The sequence below is a fragment of the Ranitomeya variabilis genome, chromosome 2 (genome assembly GCF_051348905.1).
Source record: "Ranitomeya variabilis isolate aRanVar5 chromosome 2, aRanVar5.hap1, whole genome shotgun sequence".
Classification (NCBI taxonomy): Eukaryota; Metazoa; Chordata; class Amphibia; order Anura; family Dendrobatidae; genus Ranitomeya; species Ranitomeya variabilis.
In genome coordinates, this window is record NC_135233.1 from 169006822 (window position 1) to 169034056 (window position 27235).

Genomic DNA, 27235 nt, shown 5'->3' on the forward strand with positions numbered 1-27235 from the left:
ACCCTTGTGAAAATACAAAACTGGGGGCTAAATTTCATTTTTGTGAAAAAAAAAAAAAAAATTATTTTCACGGCTCTGCGTTATAAACTGTAGTGAAACACTTGGGGGTTCAAAGTTCTCACAACACATCTAGATAAGTTCCTTGGGGGGTCTAGTTTCCAATATGGGGTCACTTGTGGGGGGTTTGTACTGTTTGGGTACATCAGGGGCTCTGCAAATGCAACGTGACGCCTGCAGACCAATCCATTTAAGTCTGCATTCCAAATGGCGCTCCTTCCCTTCCGAGCTCTGTCATGCGCCCAAACAGTGGTCCCCCCCCACAAATGGGGTATCAGCGTACTCCAGACAAATTGGACAACAACTTTTGAGGTCCAATTTATCCTGATACCCTTGTGAAAATACAAAACTGGGGGCTAAAAAAATCATTTTTGTGAAAAAAAAAAAATAATTTTTATTTTCACGGCTCTGCGTTATAAACTGTAGTGAAACACTTGGGGGTTCAAAGTTCTCACAACACATCTAGATAAGTTCCTTGGGGGGTCTAGTTTCCAATATGGGGTCACTTGTGGGGGGTTTGTACTGTTTGGGTACATCAGGGGCTCTGCAAATGCAACGTGACGCCTGCAGACCAATCCATTTAAGTCTGCATTCCAAATGGCGCTCCTTCCCTTCCGAGCTCTGTCATGCGCCCAAACAGTGGTTCCCCCCCACATAGGGGGTATCAGCGTACTCAGGACAAATTGGACAACAACTTTTAGGGTCCAATTTATCCTGATACCCTTGTGAAAATACAAAACTGGGGGCTAAATTTCATTTTTGTGAAAAAAAAAAAAAATTATTTTCACGGCTCTGCGTTATAAACTGTAGTGAAACACTTGGGGGTTCAAAGTTCTCACAACACATCTAGATAAGTTCCTTGGGGGGTCTAGTTTCCAATATGGGGTCACTTGTGGGGGGTTTGTACTGTTTGGGTACATCAGGGGCTCTGCAAATGCAACGTGACGCCTGCAGACCAATCCATTTAAGTCTGCATTCCAAATGGCGCTCCTTCCCTTCCGAGCTCTGTCATGCGCCCAAACAGTGGTCCCCCCCCACAAATGGGGTATCAGCGTACTCCAGACAAATTGGACAACAACTTTTGAGGTCCAATTTATCCTGATACCCTTGTGAAAATACAAAACTGGGGGCTAAAAAATCATTTTTGTGAAAAAAAAAAAAAAAATTTATTTTCACGGCTCTGCGTTATAAACTGTAGTGAAACACTTGGGGGTTCAAAGCTCTCAAAACACATCTAGATAAGTTCCTTAGGGGGTCTACTTTCCAAAATGGTGTCACTTGTGGGGGGGTTTAATGTTTAGGCACATCAGGGGCTCTCCAAACGCAACATGGCATCCCATCTTAATTCCAGTCAATTTTGCATTGAAAAGTAAAATAGCGCTTCTTCCCTTCTGAGCTCTGCTATGCGCCCAAACAATGGTTTACACCCACATATGGGGTATCGTCGTACTCAGGACAAATTGCACAACAACTTTTGTGGTCTAATTTCTTCTCTTACCCTTGGGGAAATAAAAAAATGGGGGTTAAAAGATCATTTTTGTGAAAAAATATGATTTTTTATTTTTACGGCTCTGCATTATAAACTTCTGTGAAGCACTTGTTGGGTCAAAGTGCTCAACACACATCTAGATAAGTTCCTTAAGGGGTCTACTTTCCAAAATGGTGTCACTCGTGGGGGGTTTCAATGTTTAGGCACATTAGGGGCTCTCCAAACGCAACATGGCGTCCCATCTCAATTCCAGTCAATTTTGCATTGAAAAGTCAAATGGCGCTCCTTCCCTTCTGAGCTCTGCCCTGCGCCCAAACAATGGTTTACACCCACATATGGGGTATCAGTGTACTCAGGACAAATTGCACAACAATTTTTGGGGTCCAATTTCTTCTCTTACCCTTGGGAAAATAAAAAATTGGGGGTGAAAAGATCATTTTTGTGAAAAAATATGATTTTTTATTTTTACGGCTCTGCATTATAAACTTCTGTGAAGCACTTGGTGGGTCAAAGTGCTCACCACACATCTAGATAAGTTCCTTAGGGGGTCTACTTTCCAAAATGGTGTCACTTGTTAGGGGTTTCAATGTTTAGGCACATCAAGGGCTCTCTAAATGCAACATGGCGTCCCATCTCAATTCCAGTCAATTTTGCATTGAAAAGTCAAATGGCGCTCCTTCCCTTCCGAGCTCTGCCCTGCGCCCAAACAATGGTTTACACCCACATATGGGGTATCAGCGTACTCAGGACAAATTGCACAACAATTTTTGGGGTCCAATTTCTTCTCTCACCCTTGGGAAAATTAAAAAATTGGGGGTGAAAAGATCATTTTTGTGAAAAAATATGATTTTTTATTTTTACGGCTCTGCATTATAAACTTCTGTAAAGCACTTGTTGGGTCAAAGTGCTCACCACATATCTAGATAAGTTCCTTAGGGGGTCTACTTTCCAAAATGGTGTCACTTGTTAGGGGTTTCAATGTTTAGGCACATCAGGGGCTCTCCAAATGCAACATGGCGTCCCATCTCAATTCCAGTCAATTTTGCATTGAAAAGTCAAATGGCGCTCCTTTGCTTCCAAGCTCTGCCATGCGCCCAAACTGTGGTTTACCCCCACATATGGGGTATCAGCGTACTCAGGACAAATTATACAACAACTTTTGGGGTCTATTTTCTCCTGTTACCCTTGGTAAAATAAAACAAATTGGAGCTGAAATAAATTTTGTGTGAAAAAAAGTTAAATGTTCATTTTTATTTAAACATTCCAAAAATTCCTGTGAAACACCTGAAGGGTTAATAAACTTCTTGAAAGTGGTTTTGAGTACCTTGAGGGGTGCAGTTTTTAGAATGGTGTCACACTTGGGTATTTTCTATCATATAGACCCGTCAAAATGACTTCAAATGAGATGTGGTCCCTAAAAAAAAATGGTGTTGTAAAAATGAGAAATTGCTGGTCAACTTTTAACCCTTATAACTCCGTCACAAAAAAAAATTTTGGTTCCAAAATTGTGCTGATGTAAAGTAGACATGTGGGAAATGTTATTTATTAAGTATTTTGTGTGACATATGTCTGTGATTTAAGGGCATAAAAATTCAAAGTTGGAAAATTGCGAAATTTTCAAAATTTTCGCCAAATATTCGTTTTTTTCACAAATAAACGCAAGTTGTATCGAAGAAATTTTACCACTAACATGAAGTACAATATGTCACGAGAAAACAATGTCAGAATCGCCAAGATCCGTTGAAGCGTTCCAGAGTTATAACCTCATAAAGGGACAGTGGTCAGAATTGTAAAAATTGGCCCGGTCATTAACGTGCAAACCACCCTTGGTGGTGAAGGGGTTAAGCGGTGAACGGTGTAGAAGAAAAAATGCGAAAAATTGAGCAATGGATGATTTTGTGTTTGATTTGATTTTGTGTGTGTTGAAAAAGGGCAGAAAGAGGTCGCGTGTTAGTGAAGAATGAGAAAACACTGCGAGACAGGTACTGGTGTTTCCCTTGTTAGAGGGAACTAGAAGGTAAAAGACCAAATGATAACAGAATCCATTAAGGGTGAAAATGAGAAACAAAGCAAAATATTTCACTTTGTTTCTGTTTGCAACCGTATACAAATAATTTGTTAGTGTGTTCTGTGGGGTAATCCAGGATTTCTAAATGTTATTACCATTGGAGGTACATTTTTAACATTGGTGGATTAACTAATGTGACTTGAGGTAACCAATCATTAAGGTTGTGATGTCATTATGGATAGTATAAATGTCAGCATATAGTTTTCCATTTGTATTAGCCTGATGAAGGAGGTGGAGTGGCTCCGTAAGCATACCTCAATAAAAACATTTTTTTAAAAGAAGGATAACTCTCCCTTGGTCCTTGGCAGTGCTGTTAGAAGCCCAATTTTATTATTTTACTTTTTATTTTCTCCTACATCCCTTAATCTGGACCTATGTTGGAGGTTTAGAGGGCACAGCTGATGCCATGGAGGATCAGTCATATTAACATCAGGGTTGTGCCTGAAGCTGCACAACTGATTCAGGTGAGTAGCAGTCTCTCACCTTAAGGCCGGTTTCACATGTCCTGATATTTCCGGTACCAGAAAAAAACAGTACTGGAGATATCAGTTTCTGTGTGTGTAATACTTGTGGCACACGTGTGGCAACTGTGTGCTGCCATGTACCACATTAGTACCACATGTACCGGTGTCTGGGAATCAGCGGTACAGTAAATGCTGTTCCCCGGCTTCGGGTGCTGAAAGCCGCTCTTATCATTCTCCCCTGCTCTGCCGGCGATCAGCACGAGCAGGGTTACATTTTAAGCTCAGAATTGGCTCCATCACTATGAGGTTACAGCTAAACACCACAAAAGTCAGAAATCCCACGTCGATGCTTCACCAACAGTGATGTGGTCCATCTGATGTTCATCAGCTGAGTCTGAAAGTGAACTTTCCTCAAGGGAAGTCAGTCACTCAAGCCTGGTACTGGAGTGAGATTTCTGGCATAGGGAATGTCACAGCTCGTGATGAATGAGCTGTGGTGTCATTGTCCTTTGCACGCCTCCGTCCGCCCTGCTCTGCCAATTTTGTTGAAGCTCGAAAAAACTGGCGCTAAGATGCCCAAAATCTCAAAATTTAGGTGCAGCCCCAAGCTAAATTTTGTGACTTTTCAAAGCTTTTACTCCAGAATTCTGGTGTGAAAACTCTTCAGAAGGTTGGATTTTGTCTGAGGATTTCTAGAGCAATTTTTGGCTAACAGGTAACCACCCTCCCTTCATTATTGTGTGTCCTGCCATATTATGTCCAGGAAGAAATACAATGTATACCTGACATTTTCTCTTACTAACGTCCGTAGGCAGCACAACTTTCCCACTTTTGAATAAGAATTTCTTGGCTACACACCATAGATGGGGATAGTTCCTTCCTAAGGTCATGATAATGGTCTGCAATTGATTAATTACTTGCCTAATTATTGCTACTAGTATGTCTTCTATCATGAGTAGGGGTTAAGCGGGTTAACTCTCTGTGTGCTGTCTATGGATGCCTGGAGAAGATCATTTCAAGTAAATGTTATATCTTAGGTAGAAATAAATGTGCCTGGGTTCAAATGCTGAAGAAAAGTATATGCTAGTCTTGTAGCGCCACCTGCTGTTTTTCTTTTAAAATTGTGCAGACTAGAAGGAAATTATTTTGGACTAGCATGAAATGTAATAATGGAGATTGGAATATATTCAGTATCAGATCGGTAAAGGTCCCGGGAATTGGAACACTCGCTATTTTACTTTTTATCATTCATAGGGCGCATTCGGATGTCCATATAAATTGCCCCAAGATCAGACCACAACGCTTGGACTGGTCGCGGATCTCCCGACCAGTTCGGAGAAACACATGAAGCTGTCATGCTTGAGTCGGGAGACCCCCGGCCAATCGATGCGTTGTGGTCTGATCTTGGGGTGATTTGTATGGCCGTCTGAATGCACCCTTACCATGGAAAACTGAGAATTCCTTGTTGTCCTTCAGCAGCAGCATGAGTGGGAGAGATTCTCCAGTCCTGTAATGATAGGCTGACAATTCACGGAATCACCCGTCCTATGTAGCCCTACTTCCGAGCCGCCCCACTGTTTCTTCTGTCCTTCCTGACGGCCAGGTGTTTGCTTGGAAAGTAGATTTCCTCTCTTCCTGTTACATTTACTTCCCTGCTGTCCGTGAGTTCATGCAAACAGGGGGTTTCATTTTTTATTCTGCATTAACCTTAAAGGGTTTTTTTCTACCTAAACTATGAGTTCTATTACAATATCTGTGTGGATATTAATGTGTACAGTATGACATATGTATATTCATAAATGCCTTGATTCATCACGCCGGTCAGATTGGTGTTGAAGCGATCGCTGCCGCTAGTCATAAATTTGACGAGCGACAGTCACCATGCCCCCGTCCTCTGCCCTAGCTGCACCCACTTCGTCAGAGTTGGCAAAAATGACGTGAGAACACCAAAATGACATGATTTTGTGAAGGTTTTTACTCCAGAATACTGATGTGAAAGCTCATAGGAATTAGGCTCAGAGTGTGTATCCTCAGAAGCAGGTACGGACTGGGGCTGAAATTCAGCCCTGGCATTTGAAATCACACAGCCCCATGTTGTCCCCGTCCACAATAACCAGATGTGATATATTACTAATATTACCCTGGATGGAGGAAAGGAAGATTTTCTACAAGACCAATATTTCTAATGATACCTCCATCACAACTCTTAGCAGTATGGGTGTCTTGAAAACAACGGTTCTGTTAACAACGTAACAGACAAGGTGGCCCACGACCAGACAGGCCCTTCTGGCATTTGCCAAAATTGCCAGATGGCCAGTCCGGCCCTGCTCAGAGGTGATATTTTACTAGCAGGTTGGTGTCATCTCTATTCAGGGAATGCTGTGTGTATACCCCCTCTGTCACTCATTCTGTGCAGGCCATTTCTATGGCAGCCCTGTGGCTTGGTGGCCAGCACAGTAGCCTGGAGTTGTCAGCTCTACCATTTACCTTGGAGGTTCCCTAGTTGCTCCCATACTATAAAGATCTACCGGTAACTGTTGTGTGTACGGCAGCCATACAGCCCTCCCTAGTGTTACTACACAGACATTGCCCTAGGACACAGGAACAGTAGATGTGTTCTGTCCTCCTCAGACATCGTGTCTTTCACTGTCCAGGTGCCGCTGGTAGGGTGCAGTACGGTTAGTGGGCAGTCGCCTCTGTTCTACATCAGATCTATCACTAACTTACTACAGACTAAAGGTTTACTCGCCAACATTGGCCGACCATAGAAGAGGCATTGAGCTGCCTGTTACAAGACTGATGCATTCCGCACATGGCAAAATCCTGGAATACTGCAAAACATTGACATTACATATTTGAATAATAATCACAAATGAATCCTACACACCGCTCTTCTATGTAATAATACTAAACACATAGCCATACATAGCATCTTGTACTGAGTACAGTCCCTCGCCTACCTATACAGGTAAAAGACTGATGCCATAGTCCACATGGTACAATATATTGCAATAAGTGACCAATAATAGCAATACTATAAAATACAATGCAAACAGGCCAAATACAGTAAAATACAGTGCGCATAGCCATACATACATCTTATACGGAGTACGGTCCCTCGCCTGCCTATACAGGTAGACGTCCAGTGCTGTACTCCAGATGATACAATATGTGTCCAATGTTACGGTAAGCCAAAATTCTCATGTTTCCTCAGCAGTAAAAATCTTAAAGTGGCTATCTGAAGGTCAAATAGATTTTAATCTAAATCCCTATCTATTTATAGCCGTAAATCTAAACAGGAATTTTGGCTCACCGTAACATTGGACCCAGATAGTATCTTCTGGATTACAGCACTGGCGTTTACCTGTATAGGTAGGTATGGTACATGACCCAGTACAAGATGCTATGTATGCCTGTTTGCGCTGAATTTTAGGTTTGTTATTACATAGGAGCGCGGTGTGTAGGAATTATTTGTGATTTATTATCTAAACATATGGACGAGATAAGCAGATAGCCCAAAACATACTGCTGCTCTGTGCCGATAGTGCTCTGCGAGCGCTGGTGTACGAATTATTGCTTCATATAATATTCAGCAGAGTTAAAACCAAACAAAAAAAGACGCTATAGACATTGCATTTGTACAACCACACTATTCATACAGACGTGTGTCTCAAGGTTCACACTGACAGACGGCAGTGAATACTCTTATATACATTGCAGATTACATGACATTCTTTAGGAAGTTTAAAGGGGTATTCCCATCTCCAAGATTATATCTCAATAATTAGTAGGTGTAATAATAATAATATCTGCAAATTCTTCCAATTAGAAATGTAGTATCGTTCTTCTGATTTACTTTGTCGCTCACCCCATCTAGGCCATTGTAGTAGCTTAGGTATCCATGGTTTCGACCACTGACAGCTGTTCTTAACCATGGATACCTAAGCTACTGCAATGGCCTACATGGGGTAAGTGACATAGGGTATCAGAAGAACTAGCCTGCATTTCCAACTGGAGGCTGCTGCTATTATTATTATTACACCTAAGACATATTGGAATACCCCTTTAATCTAATAAAGATTTGTATTATGGATGAAGGATATCTGCCTTATACAGTTAAAGAATTCTCATCTCATTATCCGACTATGACTGGGATTCCTCTAGCTTCCAGATCCTCATAACGGAATGAGGTCCTCTTCTCTCTAGTGATTCGGTGGTTACGCAGCTAAAAATAGTGGTCCCATACCTAAAACATCCCTTTCTAAATATCTATCTTTAGACCTTAATCACTTTTGTAATTAGCTTTATTATTAGATATGAGCGAATAGCTTTGGACAACTCCTTATCCGAATACGTATAGCACTTCCTGAATAGCTGCCTCGGTAACCTGGTTACCTGGATCACTCCCGATCATCAGCTGTCCTGTGCCGCAGCTGCATGTGTCACGGTTGTGTGACAGTCACAGCACATGTATGGAGAGCCTGTTTGTTGTCACACAGCCGCGACACATGTAGCTGCGGAGCCGAACAGCTGATTATCGGGAGCGCTCCAGGCATCCAGGATACCGAGGCAGCGATTCAGGAAGCGCTATAGCTATTTGGATAAGGAGTTATCTGAAGCTATTCGCTCATCCCTATCTATATATATATATAAGAGGCATCGTGATTACTCGCTAATCCCGCCCCCTGCACAGTAGCTCCGCCCCCCACACATCACAACACACAATCCTGCCCCCCACCACATTACCACACACAATCCCGCCCCCCCACATTACCACACACAATCCCGCCCCCCTACCACATTACCACACACAATCCTGCCCCCCCACCACATTACCACACACAATCCTACCCACCACATTACCACACACAATCCCGCCCCCCACATCACCACACACAATCCCGCCCCCCCACCACATCACCACACATAATACCGCCCCCCACCACATCACCACACACAATCCCGCCCCCCACCACATCACCACACACAATCCCGCCCCCCACCACATCACCACACATAATACCGCCCCCCACCACATCACCACACACAATCCCGCCCCCCCACCACATCACCACACACAATCCCGCCCCCCCACCACATTACCACATGAGGTTCTGTCCCCACACATTACCACACGAGGCTCTGTCCCCACACATTACCACACGAGGCTCTGTCCCCACACATTACCACACAAGGCTCTTTCCTCACACATTACCACACAAGGCTCTGTCCCCACACATTACCACACGAGGCTCTGTCCCCACACATTACCACACGAGGCTGTGTCCTCACACATTACCACACGAGGCTCTGTCCTCACACATTACCACACGAGGCTCCGTCCTCACACATTACCACACGAGGCTCTGTCCCCACACATTACCACACATAATCCCGCCCCCCCACATTACCACACGAGGCTCCGTCCTCACACATTTCCACATGAGGCTCCGTCCCCACACATTACCACACGAGGCTCTGTCCTCACACATTACCACACGAATCCAGTTTGCTTTTGATTTTACACTGTGAATAAAATGTATTAGTATTATTCTGATTTTTAATTATTATTATTGTTATTAAATTCATTTTAAGTTAATGTACCACCTGCGTACGCGCTATTGAAAGTTGTCATTATTTACTTTAGTTTAATCACTAGCAGCGTTAATTAGATAGCAGTGAGCGTGCCGAGCGTTAGCTGGCTGGAAACATCTAGTTTATTATACAGTGCCCTACACTTCTCCCTATCTAGCTAATCCCTACATGTGTTTAGTTTGTTTTTGGTTGTTTTTTCCACTTCACTTCCTGTGACGTGTCATTTGAGAGGAGTCTCAAACAAGACAACACAGGAGGCTGGGTCCGCACTTTGTTCCCAGCAGAGTCTATCTTCCCACCTGTTATCAGGGGAAAGCGCTGCAGTTTACTACAGCTTTTTGCGTCGTCGCCATCTGGAGATGTGCTGGTTCCATGGCACTGATAGAAGCTGAGGGAGAGGCGAGTGCAGCGCCGGCACTCTGCTTCTATCTCCGCTGCTGCAGCGTCTCATTGTAAAAAAAATATAGTCTTTGGGCAGAGGTAGAAGCAGTAAGTGACACCAAAGCCACCCCACATCTGCTGTCACTGCTCTCAAACAAACTGTTATCAGAGGGTTGCTATAGAAGCAGTGTTAGTGACACAAGTACCTTCCCCTGATGACGATTCATTTGAGGGCAGTGATAGAAGCTGGGTGGCGGCGCTGGTTTCACTCACTGCTTCTATCTCCGCCCCCTGATGACATCTTGTCTCACAGTTAGAAGCTGCAGCGGCAGAGACAGAAGCAGAGTGCCAGCTCTATAATCACCTTTTTGCACATTCTATCATCGCCATGGAACCAGGACATCTTTAGAGGACAGCGATGAAGAAACTGTAGTAGATAACTGCAGCACCTTCCCCTGATGAGGTCCTGTTCCAGGAGGTGTGATAGGAGCTGCGGAGAAGTCATTGCAACCCCAGCCTTCTTGGACCCTTGAGGGTATGTGCATACGCTGAAGATTACTCTGCGGATTTTTCCGGACTGATTTTGGTAAATCCGCAGGTAAACCGCACTGCGGATTTCCTGCGGAATTACCATGATTTTTTTGCGGTTTTTGTGCAGATTCCACCTGCAGTTTTACTCCTGCGGATTCCTATTATGGAGCAAGTGTAAACCGCTGTGGAATCCGCACAAAGAATTGACATGCTGCAGAATAAACAACGCTACGTTTCCGCGTGTATTTTTCCGCAGCATGTGCACTGCGGATTTTGTTTTCCATAGGTTTACATGGTACTATACAACGCATGGAAAACTGCTGTGAATCCGCAGCGGCCAATCCGCTGCGGATCCGCAGCAAAATCCGCAACGTGTGCACATACACTCCTCTCAAATGAAAATTCACAGAAAGTAAAATGAAAAAAACACAAAAAAACATATTTAGGGATTAGCTGGATATGGAGAAGTGTAGGATATTGTATAATAAAGTTAGTTACAAAAGTGATTAGGGTGTTAAAATGCATATTTACAAAGGACATTTTATGTACCGGACCAACCCTTCTAAAGCTATATAATATCTCAATCCTGACAGTAACAATAACCAAGAATGATGATATACTCGACATTCAGGGTTAAAAGGAATCTATAATCAGGTTTCTGCCACCTAATCTGAGTACAGCACAGTGTAGAAACAGACACTCTGATTCCAATGATGTGCCACTTACTGGGCTGCTTAGTGTAGTTTTATTAAAATAACTGTTTTATCAACTGTAGATGATCACTAAAGGACTAGTAAACCTGGTGCCATGTAGTCCTCCATATTCATGAGCTCTGTTTAACCCCTCACCCACTACTGATTGGCAGCTTTCTGTGTACACTGTGCATAGGCAGGAAGCTGCCAATCAGCGGTATGGGTGAGATTATACAGAGTTCAGCATTCAGAGAGCTGGTAAATCTGCAGCAGATAAAATAGTGATTTTTATCGAAATGACAGCAGGCAGCCCAGTAAGTGACACATAACTGGAATGTGTATTCTCCTCTCAGGTGGGGTAAAAAACCTGGCAACAGATTTCTTTTAATGATGAGAATCTCCTATAGTAATTCAGTTTGTTGTTTGTTTTTTTAATCAATAAATATTAATTCAGTTTTAATAAAGATTTACACTACATGTATTGTGAACAGGATCGGGAGAATGAATGAGGGTAATACCACTAAAAGTGATATGGCTAATATTCGTTGAGGCGATGACAATCACTAAAAGTTTATTGTTCCTTTTTTGTTTTTGTTTTTTTGTTTTTCCTGCCTAATTCTCACATACTGAGAAATGATACTCCGAAGGATGACGATGTTAGACTCTGAAATTAGATGTATACCTCTGTCTGTAATTTGTTTTCTTTAAGTTAAAATCCAATAAAAAATGTTTAAAAAAAAAGTGATATGGCCGTGCTCAAAACTTTTCAGTACACTACAGTTCCCAGTGTTCTCAACCTATGGATTGCAGAAAATATGGGGCGATATACTAAAATCACCTGTCTACCTTTGCCAAAAACCTAAGGGTATGTGTCCACGTTCAGGATTGCATCAGGATTTGGTCAGGATTTTTCATCAGTATTTGTAAGCCAAAACCAGGAGTGGCTGATAAATGCAGAAGTGGAGCATATGTTTCTGTTATACTTTTCCTCTAATTGTTCCACTCCTGGTTTTGGCTTACAAATACTGATGAAAAATCCTGACCAAATCCTGATGCAATCCTGAACGTGGACACATACCCTTAGGGTATGTGTCCACGGTCGGTAAACGCTGCGTGTTTGACGCTGCAGCGTCAAACACGCAGCGTCCAGATGTTCCAGCATAGTGGAGGGGATTTTTTGAAATCCCGTGTCCACTATGCGTGGAAACCCGCACGCGGCGGGCCTGCGACTCCGGACATGCTGCGCATCTTTTCAGATCGCAGCATGTCCGTACACCTTGCGGGGACGCAGCGTCCCCGCAAGGCATAACACAGGGCCCTATGGGAGGGGGGCGATGATCCCGGATGTGTACAGTTAACACATCCGGCATCATCGCGTCCCAGAAGGGGGCGGGGCTTAGCGCCGAGCGGCTTCGCCGCTGCGGCGATACCGCCGGCCATCCTGAACGTGGACACGCAGCCTTAGAGGAAAAGTATAATAGAAACATATGCTCCACTTTTGCATTTATCACCCACTCCTGGTTTTGGCTTACAAATACTGATGTAAAATCCTGACCAAATCCTGATGCAATCCTGAACGTGGACACATACCCTAAGGCCATGTTCACACTTTGCGGGTTTTACCGCGGATCCGCGGCGATTTTGATGCTGCGGGTCCGCAGCAGTTTCCATAGCGTTTACATTTACATGTAAACCCTATGGAAACCGCAATCCGCTGTGCACATGCTGCGGGAAAAACTGCGCAGAAACGCAGCGGTTTACATTCCGCAGCATGTCACTTCTTTGTGCAGAATCGCTGCGATTCTGCACACATAGGAAAGCATTGATCCGCTAACTTCCCGCAGGGGGCTGTGCCCACGATGCGGGAAGCAAGCGGATCATGTGCAGATGGTACCCGGGGTGGAGGAGAGGAGACTCTCCTCCAGGCCCTGGGTACCATATTAGTGTAAAAAAAAAAGAATAAAAATAAAAAATAATGATATACTCACCTCTCAGCGCTGCACGCGGCTGTCCGGTCTCAGGGTTGCTGTGCGAGCAGGACCTGCGGTGACGTCGCGGTCACATGACCGTGATGACGCCGCGGTCACATGACCGTGACGTCACGAAGGTCCTTCTCGCACAGCATCTTTGGAACCGGACCGCCGCATGCAGCGCCGAGGAGATCGGGACATCAGAGGGTGAGTATATAACCATTTTTTATTATTTTTAACATTACTATTGATGCTGCATATTGCTGCATATGCAGCATCAATAGTATAGGGGTAAACCCGCAGCGGAAACCGCAAAACAAACCGCGATAAATCTGCAGGGATAACCGCAGCGGGTTTGCCCTGCAGATTTATCAAATCCGCTGCGGGAGAACCCGCAGAGGACCCTGCAAAGTGTGCACATAGCCTAAGGGTATGTGTCCACGTTCAGGATTGCATCAGGATTTGGTCAGGATTTTTCATCAGTATTTGTAAGCCAAAACCAGGAGTGGGTGATAAATGCAAAAGTGGTGCATATGTTTCTATTATACTTTTCCTCTAATTGTTCCACTCCTGGTTTTGGCTTACAAATACTGATGAAAAATCCTGACCAAATCCTGATGCAGTCCTGAACGTGGACACATACCCTTAGGTCTTAACTCCTCCAGAGGTTGGCAATCAGAGATATGAAGTGCCCAGAGAGGATATTCTAAAGGCCCGTAAAACAAATGGTTTTAGCTTCTGAGTGTCTCTGATTCAGCCAACCACCAGACAAGATAAGCTACTAGTTTAGTAATAATTTCTCTTGTGGGGAAATATGGCGCTTCTGATTACAAATTTGTATATTAATTGATTTGCCCACTAGATGGCTCTAATCTATTACAGTGACTTCTATTTATGAGTCAGTCTGCGCATCTTCTCTATTATTTACATATTTAAATCTACCTGTGACTAATATCTATTAATATACATGCATTTATGATTAATGTATTTGCTGAGGCATTACTCGCCACTATCAATTTTATTGGTTTTTATTGCAAATTAAATAAATTTTCATTTATTTTACTATTTGGGTTTCTTTTGCTTCCCCCTTTTGGGTATTATCATTTAAACTTATAGAGTTATGGATGGTACTGAGAGCTTTGATCATTTGCTCCCCCTACATGGATACCCATTCATTACATTATGGGCAGCACAGTGGCGCAGTGGTTAGCACAGCAGCCTTGCAGCGCTGGAGTCCTGGGTTCAAACCTGTTGTGTATCCGCTTTTTGGGCTCCCCTGGTGGTTGCTGGTGGTACTGGTGACTTGTTTGCACCTTGCTTCTTCTGTTCACCTGCTTCCATCAGTGTTTGGGAGTTTCCTATTTAGCCTTGCTCTCCAGTCATTTCCTTGCCGGTCATCATTGTAACCAGAGCCTTCGGTTGCATGTTCCTGCTACTAGTCTGCTGATCAGCTAAGTGGACTTTGTCCTTTTGTTTTGTACCTTTTGTCCAGTTTGCAGTTTTTGTAATTCTCTGTAGCTGGAAGCTCTTGCGGGCTGAAATTGCCACTCCTGTGTCATGAGTTGACACAGGAGTCTTAAAGTAATTTCAGGATGGTTTTTGAAAGGGTTTTCAGTTGACCGTGAAGTCCTCTTTTGTATCCTTCTGCTATCTAGTAAGTGGACCTCTCTTTGCTAAATCTACTTTCATACTGTGTATGTCTTTTCCTCTTAATTCACCGTTATTACATGTGGGGGGCTGCTATCATCTTTTGGGGTATTTCCCTAGAGGTAAGCCAGGTCTGTTTCTTCCTCTACCAGGCGTAGTTAGTCCTCCGGCTGGCGCGTGGCATATAGGAAGCCGTAGGTATGCTCCCTGGCTACTGTTAGTTGTGTGGTAGATTTAGCTCACGGTCAACTCGAGTTTCCATCACCCGAGAGCTCGTTCGTTACTTATGTGTTTTTTACGTTCCCTTGCCATTGGGAACCATGACAGTATGACCGGCCAACAAAGTGTTAATTGTTTGGGCTGAAGCAGGAGAAAAAGAAGTGTTGAAGGGAAATTTTTTTTTTTTTTTTCTTTCCCTCAGAGTTTTGCTGCCTAGCCCTTAATTGCTGTCTAGCTGCTTCTTACCTCCTCTTAACCTTTGAATGGCTCTGACCTTAGCTGTTTAACATGGATGTCCAGAGTTTGGCTGCAGGTTTAAATAATCTTGCTACGAAGGTTCAAAATTTACAAGATTTTGTTATACATGCTCCTATTTCTGAACCTAAAATCCCTACACCAGAGGTGTTTTCCGGAGATAGATCTTGGTTTTTGAATTTCAAATATAATTGTAAATTATTCCTTTCTCTCAGACCTCACTCCTCAGGAGATCCTGTCCAGCAGGTTAAGATTGTAATCTCTTTGCTGCGAGGTGACCCTCAAAATTGGGCATTTTCATTGGCACCAGGGGATCCTGCGTTGCTCAATGTGGATGCATTTTTCCTGGCTTTAGGGTTGCTTTATGAGGAACCTAATTTGGAGATTCAAGCTGAAAAAGCTTTGATAGCCCTATCTCAAGGGCAAGATGAAGCGGAGATATACTGCCAAAAATTTCGTAGGTGGTCTGTGCTTACTCAGTGGAATGAGTGCGCCTTAGCGGCAAATTTCAGAGAGGGCCTTTCTGATGCCGTTAAAGATGTTATGGTCGGGTTCCCTGCGCCTACAGGTCTGAATGAGTCCATGACAATGGCAATTCAGATTGATCGGCGTTTGCGGGAGCGCAAACCCGTGCACCATTTGGCGGTATCTTCTGAAGAGACGCCAGAGAAAATGCAATGTGACAGAGTTATGTCCAGAAGCGAGCGGCAGAATTATAGGCGTAAAAATGGGTTATGCTTCTATTGTGGTGATTCTGCTCATGTTATATCGGCATGCTCTAAGCGTACTAGGAAGGTTGACAAGTCCATTTCAATTGGCACTTTACAGTCCAAATTTATTTTGTCTGTAACCTTGATTTGTTCATTATCAGTTATTACCGTGGATGCCTATGTGGACTCGGGCGCCGCTCTGAGTCTTATGGACTGGTCCTTTGCCAGGCGCTGTGGGTTTGATTTAGAGCCTCTGGAAGTCCCTATACCTCTGAAGGGTATTGATTCTACACCTTTGGCTTGTAATAAACCACAGTTCTGGACGCAAGTGACTATGCGTATGACTCCAGACCATCAGGAGGTGATTCGCTTCCTTGTGTTGTACAATTTACATGATGTTTTGGTGCTTGGATTACCATGGTTACAGTCTCATAACCCAGTCCTTGACTGGAAGGCTATGGTCAGGAAGATAATTCTTGGGTAACTGCCTCTGATGTTCATGCCTCGGATTTGGTTCGTGCCTTTCATAGGGCTCATCCAGATCGCCCTGGCGGTTCTTGTGAGGGTTCGGTGCCCCCTCCTTAAGGGGAGGGTACTGTTGTGTATCCGCTTTTTGGGCTCCCCTGGTGGTTGCTGGTGGTACTGGTGACTTGTTTGCACCTTGCTTCTTCTGTTCACCTGCTTCCATCAGTGTTTGGGAGTTTCCTATTTAGCCTTGCTCTCCAGTCATTTCCTTGCCGGTCATCATTGTAACCAGAGCCTTCGGTTGCATGTTCCTGCTACTAGTCTGCTGATCAGCTAAGTGGACTTTGTCCTTTTGTTTTGTACCTTTTGTCAAGTTTGCAGTTTTTGTAATTCTCTGTAGCTGGAAGCTCTTACGGGCTGAAATTGCCACTCCTGTGTCGTGAGTTGACACAGGAGTCTTAAAGTAATTTCAGGATGGTTTTTGAAAGGGTTTTCAGTTGACCGTGAAGTCCTCTTTTGTATCCTTCTGCTATCTAGTAAGTGGACCTCTCTTTGCTAAATCTACTTTCATACTGTGTATGTCTTTTCCTCTTAATTCACCGTTATTACATGTGGGGGGCTGCTATCATCTTTTGGGGTATTTCCCTAGAGGTAAGCCAGGTCTGTTTCTTCCTCTACCAGGCGTAGTTAGTCCTCCGGCTGGCGCGTGGCATATAGGAAGCCGTAGGTATGCTCCCTGGCTACTGTTAGTTGTGTGGTAGATTTAGCTCACGGTCAACTCGAGTTTCCATCACCCGAGAGCTCGTTCGTTACTTATGTGTTTTTTACATTCCCTTGCCATTGGGAACCATGACACAAACCCCACCTTGGACAACATCTGCAAAGAGTTTGTATGTTCTCCCCGTGTTTGTGTGGGTTTCCTCCGGGTACTCCGGTTTCCTCCCACATTCCAAAGATAGGGAATTTAGATTGTGAGCCCCATCGGGGACAGCGATGATAATGTGTGCAAAAACTGTAAAGCGCTGTGGAACATGTTAGCGCTATATAAAAATAAAGATTATTATTACAGGATGGGGTGCTCAAATGATGGGTTAGGTGACCAATGAGGATTTGGTCTCCTACAGAGAGGAATTTTTCTCTTGGGGCGTGTACTTTTCCTGATAGAGACTGACTAATCATAAGCCTGTCAGCAACACACAGGGGAAAAAAGAAAACACCGTCCTCTCCTTACTGATCTCTGCAGCTGTTGTGTACAGATACAGCAGAGTTGAGTTATGTATCATTATAAATACTTCCAGATCTCCTCTCACAGCAGTGTGTGGGAGAGTGAGAGCTGACGGCACTGTGAGATGAGATTTGGAAGTGTTTCTAATGATACATAACTCAGCTCTGTTGTATCTGTACTCTTAGTTTTACTCAGCGCTGGAGCCACTATTCGATGATGTGGCCAGTTTAACATACTCAAACTGGTGAAAGTTTGTTTTTAAATACCTTGTAAAAAAAAATCCCTAAGCTCCCCTGATTCTGCCGCTGTTCTTCATTATGTGTGACGTCACTCCATTGCAAAAATATTGACATTTACTCCTATATAAAATTGGCTTTGCAGTCCAAGATGGCGTTCCATCAGAGTCTTCTCTGGGGGTGTGCGCTTTCACCCTTCCTTCTAAAATGCTGACAGTCACTATTTGGCAGGTGATATAGCAGTCTGTAAATCTCAGAGTCTGCTGAGCTGTGATTGATGCATATGGGAGGGAGGTCCCAAAATGTCTGCAATGAACCGACACAGCGCAAAACAGAAAAGAGCAACAAAATCAGGGGAGCCGGGGCATTTTTACGAGCAATTCAACTAAAAATTTTTAAGCAAGTGACAAGTCCTCGTTAATATGCTGGTTCATAGCATCTGCACATAGGAGATTTTCCAAGTTGTAAAGTCTGTGCAAGGTAATTTTTATAATATTCAAACATTCTATTGTTTTTATTAGATAGAGGAAGAGGAGCCGACAGGGTACATTCGTTTTGAAAAGTTTTTACCTATGATGACAAAAGTGTTACTGGAGAGAAGGTATGGAGACTTATCTGGAGAGTTCAGAGACCTATAGTACTGTTAGTGTTATATGCTGTGAAATGATTCCTTACATTTTAGAACTATAATTAGATACAGCAGATTATTTTTTGAGACAGTCTTTTAGTTGGAGCTCCATATTTCTGTTTCATTGTGATATGGTGCTCCAAAAGCATTGTTCATCCCCAAATTGCGCCTTGATTGTTGGGAGAAGTTGCTCTTGTAGGATGCTTAGATACCATTGTTTTATTCATGATGTGCTCTTAGGCAAATTTGTTAGTGAGCCACCACTCTTGGAAAAAAGCAACCCCACGCATGAGGAGCCTTTGCTGTTGGCATGACACAGGACTCATGGTAGCACTCATCCTTTCTTCTCCAGACAATCATTCTTCCAGATGGTGTGAACAATCTGGAGGGGGCTTCATCAGAAATAACTTTACCCCAGTGCTCTGTTATTCTGCAAGTCGTACAGAGATTGGACTGCAGTCTGTCCTTTTTCTTGGAGAGAGGTGGCTTTTTTCCTGCGCCTCTTGAACCAGACTAACCTCAAAAGGCCTTTCATGTGTGTTAATGTATGGAGTTGATTTTCTTCCAAACTGACTTCTGTAAACACTGCCATAAATAAGAAGAATGGTATCTAAGACATGATTGATTACTGCTCTTTTTGTATCATATCTTTAGAAGCAGAAAAATGCAGGAAAATACATATAGCAGTACTAAGCATTGTAGCTATGAATCCAGCTCTGAAGAGAGATAAAGCAATTACTAGAAAGTAGTAGCATCATCTGTGTGTACCTGTCTGCCTGTTTCTCATTCATTTGCTTAACACCTATTCTGCACCGCTCATCCTTACATCATCTCCACAGATTTTAATAAGCAGCTGTAATCTAGCACTTAATTTCATCTTAATCAAAAAGGATATTATCAACTTTTCAGACTGCAGTAGGGAGGTGAAGAAGAGAGATGGAAAAAGATCAAAATCTCATAACAAATATCTTGTTTCCGCTATTTGCATGTACTGTTGATTTATGCATAATTTCTTGAAATGACTGTGACCATTTAGGGCTGACGCAACACGCCAAGTAAGGTAACGTGACACGAAGGTTTCGGTGTCACATTGCATCTAATGATTGTTGATGGGGTTGTGTTACAGCTCTGAACCTAACGTGACCATGATAGTTTTGGTTGCAAGTTACATACACAACAACCTAAAGGACATAAATTCAAAAACCAAACCAGAAAAAACAGCTTTACCAACACTAGGTCAGACCACAAATGTACAAGCAGGATGCAGCAGACCCCCCTATGCTGCCCCCACATTTATAATGGGGGTCTGCTGCATCCTGCTTGTACATTTGTGGTCTGACCTGGTTATTCAAGCCTCATTTGGGGGCATTCTTTACTAGGCAGTCACCCCCTCCATACATTGGTAGGTTTGTGAGTGGCTGCTTTCATGAGTATTTTGCACCTGTGCTGCCCCCGCCTTTATAATTGGGGTCTGCTGCATCCTGCTAGTGCATTTGTGGTCTGACCTGGTGTTGGTAAGGCTTTTGTTCGGTTTGTTTTTCACAAGTTACACACACCTTTGCCCAGGTAGAATTTAATGTCTCCTGTAACGTTAGACTCGCATGCGACCTGTCAGGGATATTGGTTTGGCTTTTCTTACCACCAAATCACCGCTCTAACCTAGTTACATGACATCAAGTCACAGACAAGTTGTAGAAATATTTTTTGTTTCTTGACTTTTCTGAGTATTGTAGTCGCGTGACCAAAGGGAGCCTGTGATGGCAATGTGAACAGAGCCTTCCACAGACCATTAGAGCAACTTTGTTACAGAAATCTCATTCACCTTTCCCATCTTTCCTTTATTTTAGGTACCGGCCAATACCTGAAGACATTCTTCTGCGAGCATTTGAGGTCTGTTTATGCTGGTGAGCTTCAAGCTGTGACCCTCCAGCAGCTGCAGAACTACAACATCCAGTAGGCTATGACAGCTGCAGACTGTCGGCACATGTCGGGATTTATGGTTTAGCAGCAGCTGGACATCACTGGTCTATACCTATCGTATGTATCCATGCAAGACGAGGTCTTCAGTGATTTTTGTCTTTTTTCTAGGTTTTAGATGAAATGAAAAAAGGATTCTTAACTAAAGAGGAACTCATCAAATACATGACTGAAGAGGGTAATGGTCACTTAATTAGTGCTGGCTTTATATGAAATATTGACTAGTAAATAACATGTGAACATATGACTCTCACAGGAGAACCTTTCACACAGGAGGAAATGGAGGAGATGATTTCAGCTTCTGTGGATCCAGACAAGAATCTAGTTCCCTACAAGGAATACACTGCAGTGATGGTGGTAGAAGACTATTGAATAGCTCCCTAGCATTTCCTTAGCGTGTAGCACAACCAGTGAGTCAATGGAAAATCATAGAATTACTTAACAACTTAAAGTTTTCCTTATTGAAGAGAAGTTGGAAACCAAATTACAAACATTGTGTATAATCTGAATATGATTGCCCGTAATAAACATTGAAGTTGTGTTGTGGGTAGAAGTTATTTCATGATTTGACTTTAACTGATAAGTGACCCCCATGGAGCCCAAGTCTAATTTTTCTGGTGTTAAGAAATGTGGGCCTTTTTTTTAATCATTTTATATTTTTCAGGAATAATTGTCTCTTGAATTTAGTGTGCCAACAAAATATAGCACAATATTGGTCAATTATGTTTCCAAAATAGATATTGAAGATAGAAGAAATAATTCTGGGCAATTTATAATGATTTTTGGCAAAACCACTCCTGAACAATGTTTCACCAACAACTAGTGGGCAGCCCAGCAGATAGGTCAACCTCACAGATTTCACAAGGACTGTTTGCCTGACAACTATCTAAAGTACAGTGTGTCCGTAAAGTCAAGGTGCATTTTTATAGTTTACACTTTGGCGCCCTTTGTCTGGCCCAATGATATCAGACCTGTTCATGAGGAGAGATAACAAGAACCAATCAAACAACACAAACTCATTTAAGCTGTTGCTGAGCCCCCAGTCAGATTACCCCCTGATAAACTGAACTCTGATTAATACACTGCCAGGTCTGTGATATCATGCAACCCCAAGCTTATGCTATCGTTTGGATGTGTGTAGGTCAACAAATGGAGCCAACATCGAACTGCACTGAATAGGTATGAAACTGGGAGAGTGTTTCTTTTATTTGGAACAGATTTCACATTTCTATCGTTTTTTGTTGCTTTCCAGTGCCTGGTCAAAAGTGCACCATGACTTTACGGACACACTGTATATGGCCATGCCAAGGTTATGTTCTCAGTGCGTGACAATTCTGGTCACTTGCTCTTGCACTTTTTTATATCTGGGTTTTGTCACTGTTTTCTTAAGCATTTTTTAGTGCCTTTTTACTGGTGTTTTCTGAACTTTTTTGATATTCAGAAAGCAATGAAGAAAATGCTAGCATTTTTTAATGTAAAACTGCCTACAAAATGCTGAAAGAGACCCTCCGCATTTACTTACAGTACAGACCAAAAGTTTGGACACACCTTCACATTTAAAAATGTTTCTGTATTTTCATGACTCTGAAAATTGTACATTCACACTGAAGGCATCAAAACCATGAATTAATACATGTGGAATTATATACTTAACAAAAAAGTCTAGGTTCTCCAGAGTAGCCACCTTTTGCTTTGATCACTGCTTTGCACACTCTTGGCATTCTCTTGATAAGCTTCAAGAGGTAGTCACCGGGAATGGTTTTCACTTCACAGGTGTGCCCTGTCAGGTTTAATAAGTGGGATTTCTTGCCTTATAAATAGGGTTGGGACCATCAGTTGTGTTGTGCAGAAGTCTGGTGGATACACAGCTGATAGTCCTACTGAATAGACTGTTAGAATTTGTATTATTGCAAGAAAAAAGCAGCTAAGTAAAGAAAAATGAGTGGCCATCATTACTTTAAGAAATTAAGGTCAGTCAGTTCGAAAAATTGGGAAAACTTTGAAAGTGAAGCCCAAGTGCAGTTGCAAAAACCATCAAGCGCTACAAAGAAACTGGCTCACTTGAGGATCTCCCCAGGAAATGAAGACCAAGAGTCACCTCTGCTTCTGAGGATACCGTATATACTCGAGTATAAGCCGACCCGAGTATAAGCCGACCCCCCTAATTTTGCCACAAAAAACTGGGAAAACTTATTGACTCGAGTATAAGCCTAGGGTGGAAAATGCAGCAGCTACCGGTGAATTTCAAAATTAAAAATAGATGCTCCATACCGTTCATTATGGCCCCATAGATGCTCGACATAAAGCTGTGCCACATATAATGCTCTGCACCGTTCATTATGGCCCCATAGATGCTCGACATAAAGCTGTGCCACATATAATGCTCTGCACCGTTCATTATGGCCCCATAGATGCTCCACATAAAGCTGTGCCATATATAATGCTCTGCACAGTTCATTATGGCCCCATAGATGCTCCATAGAAAGCTGTGCCATATACAATGCTCTGCACCTTTGATTATGGCCCCATAGATAGCTGTGCCATATATAATGCTCTGCACCTTTGATTATGGCCCCATAGATAGCTGTGCCATATATAATGCTCTGCACCTTTGATTATGGCCCCATAGATAGCTGTGCCATATATAATGCTCTGCACCTTTGATTATGGCCCCATAGATAGCTGTGCCATATATAATGCTCTGCACCTTTGATTATGGCCCCATAGATAGCTGTGCCATATATAATGCTCTGCACCTTTGACCTTTGATTATGGCCCCATAGATGCTCCACATAAAGCTGTGCCTTATATATAGTGCTCTGCACCGTTGCCCCATAGATGCTCCACATAAAGCTGTGCCTTATATATAGTGCTCTGCACCGTTGCCCCATAGATGCTCCACATAAAGCTGTGCCTTATATATAGTGCTCTGCACCGTTGCCCCATAGATGCTCCACATAAAGCTGTGCCTTATATATAGTGCTCTGCACCGTTGCCCCATAGATACTCCACATAAATCTGTGCCATTGCTGCTGCTGCTGCAATAAAAAAAAAAAAACACATACTCACCTCTCTTGCTTGCAGCTCCCCAGCGTCCAGTCCCGGCGTCTCTCTGCACTGACTGAGCAGGCAGAGGGCGGCGCGCACACTATATGCGTCATCGCACCCTCTGACCTGAACAGTCAGAACAAGAGGACGCGAAGAATGAGCGGCGCCCGGCGGGTGGAACGAGGGAAGGTAAATATGTAATACTTACCTGCTCCCGGCGTCCCGCTCCTTCCCCCGGACAGCTGGTCTTCGGTGCCGCAGCCTCTTCCTCTGTCAGCGGTCACCGGCACCGCTGATTAGAGAAATGAATTATGCGGCTCCGCCCCTATGGGAGGTGGAGCAGCCTATTCAGTTCTCTAATGAGCGGTCCCATGTGACCGCTGAACAGGGGAAGAGCTGCGGCACCGAAGACCGTGGGACGGGCAGGGGGAGCGCCAGGAGCCCCGGAAGCAGGTAAGTATACCTCAGCGCCCTCTCCCCCTCACCTGCCGATCGTGAAAATTTGGGCTGAAAATCTCGGCTTATACTCGAGTATATACGGTAAGTTTATCCGAGTCACCAGCCTCAGAAATCGCAGGTTAACAGCAGCTCAGATTAGAGACCAGGTCAATGCCACACAGAGTTCTAGCAGCAGACACATCTCTACAACAACTGTTAGCCCGGGGTCACACTAGACCGTAATACGGACGAGTGCTATGCGATAAAAAATCTCATAGCACTCGGCCCAATGTTAATCTATGGTGCAGCTCCCATCATCTGATATTTTCTCTGCCGTATTCAGGATCAGAGTAAAATCGCAGCATGCTGCGATTGTCAGCGTATCTCGGCCGAGACTCGCCAATGCAAGTCTATGGGTGCGAGAAAAAATCGGATTACACACGGACCATGTGTGTGCATTGCGAGAAATACGCACCGGTGTTAGAGAAAAGCCGGTAATTCAATTGCCGACTTTTCATTTCTCCTTCCGAAACCATACAGTAAACCATCTCATATTTTTTTTTGCAGATTCCACACTACTGTTAGTAGTGTGTATGTGCAAAATTTGGGCGCTGTAGCTTGTAAAATAAAAGGTTAAATGGCGGAAAAAATTGGCATGGGCTCCCGCGCAATTTTCTCCGCCAGAGTGGTAAAGCCAGTGACTGAGGGCAGATATTAATAGCCTAGAGAGGGTCCATGGTTATTGGCCCCCCCCTGGCTACAAACATCTGCCCCCAGCCACCCCAGAAAAGGCACATCTGGAAGATGCGCCTATTCTGGCACTTGGCCACTCTCTTCCCACTCCCGTGTAGCGGTGGGATATGGGGTAATGAGGGGTTAATGTCACCTTGCTATTGTAAGGTGACATTAAGCCAGATTAATAATGGAGAGGCGTCAATTATGACACCTATCCATTATTAATCCAATAGTACGAAATGGTTAATAAAACACACACATTATTAAAAAGTATTTTAATGAAATAAAGACACAGGGTGTTGTAATATTTTATTATACTGGTAATCCACCTGAAGACCCTCGTTCTGTAACAAAAGAAAAATAAAAAAACAACAATATCTCATACCTTCCGTTGCACAGGTCAAGTCCCACAAAGTAAATCCATCTGAAGGGGTTAAATCATTTTACAGCCAGGAGCTCTGCTAAAGCAGTGCTCGTGCCTGTAAAACCCCCGGGGAATGAATGGATTGCAGGGGAATGACCTGTAGTTACCTTGAGTTGCGGTGATGCGCCCCCTGCTGGATGTCCTCATATGAACTCGAGCGTGGGAAAAATTCCAAGGCTCCAGTTCATGAGGACATCCAGCAGAGGGCGCATCACCGCAACTCAAGGTAACTACAGGTCACCCTGCTTTCCATTCATTCCCCGCGTTTTTACAGGCAGAAGCGGCTGCATTAACAGGCTTCTGCTTGTAAAATTAGTTAACCCTTTCAGATGGATTTACAACGTGGGACAGAACGACGGAAGGTTTGAATATTGTTGTTTGTTTTTTTGAAACTTTGTTTCAGGTGACAAGGGTTTTCAGGTGGATTAAAAGTCTAATAAAATATTACAACACCCTGTGTCTTTATTTAATTAAAATACTTTTTAAAAATGTGTGTGTGTTTTATTAACCATTTCGTACTATTGGATTAATAATGGATAGGTGTCATAATTGACGCCTCTCCATTATTAATCTGGCTTAATGTCACCTTACAATAGCAAGGTGACATTAACCCTTCATTACCCCATATCCCACCACTACACGGGAGTGGGAAGAGAGTGGCCAAGTGCCAGAATAGGCGCATCTTCCAGATGTGCCTTTTCTGGGGTGGCTAAGGGCAGATGTTTGTAGCCAGGGGGGGGCCAATAACCATGGACCCTCTCTAGGCTATTAATATCTGCCCTCAGTCACTGGCTTTACCACTCTGGCAGAGAAAATTGCGCCGGAGCCCACACCAATTTTTTCCGCCATTTAACCCTTTATTTTACAAGCTACAGCGCCCAAATTTTGCACATACACACTACTAACATTAGTAGTGTGGAATATGCAAAAAAAAAAGCGATATGAGATGGTTTACTGTATGTAAACCATGTCTCATATCATGTCGGGTTTCGGAAGGAGAATTGAAAAGCCGGCAATTGAATTACCGGCTTTTCACATATCTCGCGCTGAATTAAATAACAGAAGGGGTCCAATAATTTTGTACCCATGTGTAATTTTATTTAAGTATAGCATAGAAACATCTGACTAAGACTAGTGTATGTTCACACGTTGCACTTTTTCAGCGGTTTTTTTTTCCAACTTTTTGTATGCGACTTTTCAGCTGTGTTGCACAGTAGCAACAAATAAATCAGAAATCTCATGCACACACCTTGGGTTTTTTTCTTGACTGATTTGTCATAAGAGCTTGATTTTTGCAAAATGCAGCATGTCACTTCTTTCAGGATTTTTTCAGCATTTTTCACTGATTGAAAGCTATGGGTAGTGCAAAAATGCAGGTATCAGGCTTTGCTGCGTTTTTAGTGCCAAAACCTAATGAAGTTGAAAGAGATTTAGGCCATGTGCATACGTTCAGGATTTTTCGCGTTTTTTTCACGTTTTTTCGCTATAAAAACGTGATAAAAACGCGAAAAAAACGCTAACCTATGCCTCCTATTATTTACAGTGTATTCCGCATTTTCTGTGCAAATGTTGCGATTTTTTCCGCAAAAAAATCACATCGCGGAAAAAAAAGCAACATGTTCATTAAAAATGCGGAATTGCGGGGATTCCGCACACCTAGGAGTGCATTGATCTGCTTACTTCCCGCACGGGGCTGTGCACACCATGCGGGAAGTAAGCAGATTATGTGCGGATGGTACCCAGGGTGGAGGAGAGGAGACTCTCCTCCACGGACTGGGCACCATATAAGTGGTAAAAAAAAAAAGAATTAAAATAAAAAATAGTGATATACTCACCTTCGATGTCTTCCCGCCTCTCAGCTGCATGCTGCCGCTTCGGTTCCTGTAGCTGGTGTGCGGTGAAGGACCTGCGATGACGTCACGGTCCTGTGATTGGTCGAGACCGGTCATGTGACCGCTCACGTGACCGCAACGTCATGGAA

The 27235-nt window shown here is 43.3% G+C and overlaps 1 protein-coding gene across 1 annotated transcript in view; it reads left to right on the forward strand.

Annotated features, from left to right (window-relative positions):
* The window catches only part of DRC8 (dynein regulatory complex subunit 8), a 71129-nt gene extending 49974 nt beyond the window's left edge, over window positions 1-21155 (forward strand). Inside the window, exons 4-7 of the mRNA XM_077292334.1 lie at window positions 18526-18605; window positions 20480-20522; window positions 20721-20787; window positions 20866-21155. Of these exons, the coding sequence (XP_077148449.1) occupies window positions 18526-18605; window positions 20480-20522; window positions 20721-20787; window positions 20866-20981 (306 nt within the window). The 3' untranslated portion in view covers window positions 20982-21155. The remainder of the gene's footprint in view (window positions 1-18525; window positions 18606-20479; window positions 20523-20720; window positions 20788-20865) is intronic.
* The last annotated feature ends 6080 nt before the right edge of the window (window positions 21156-27235 follow it).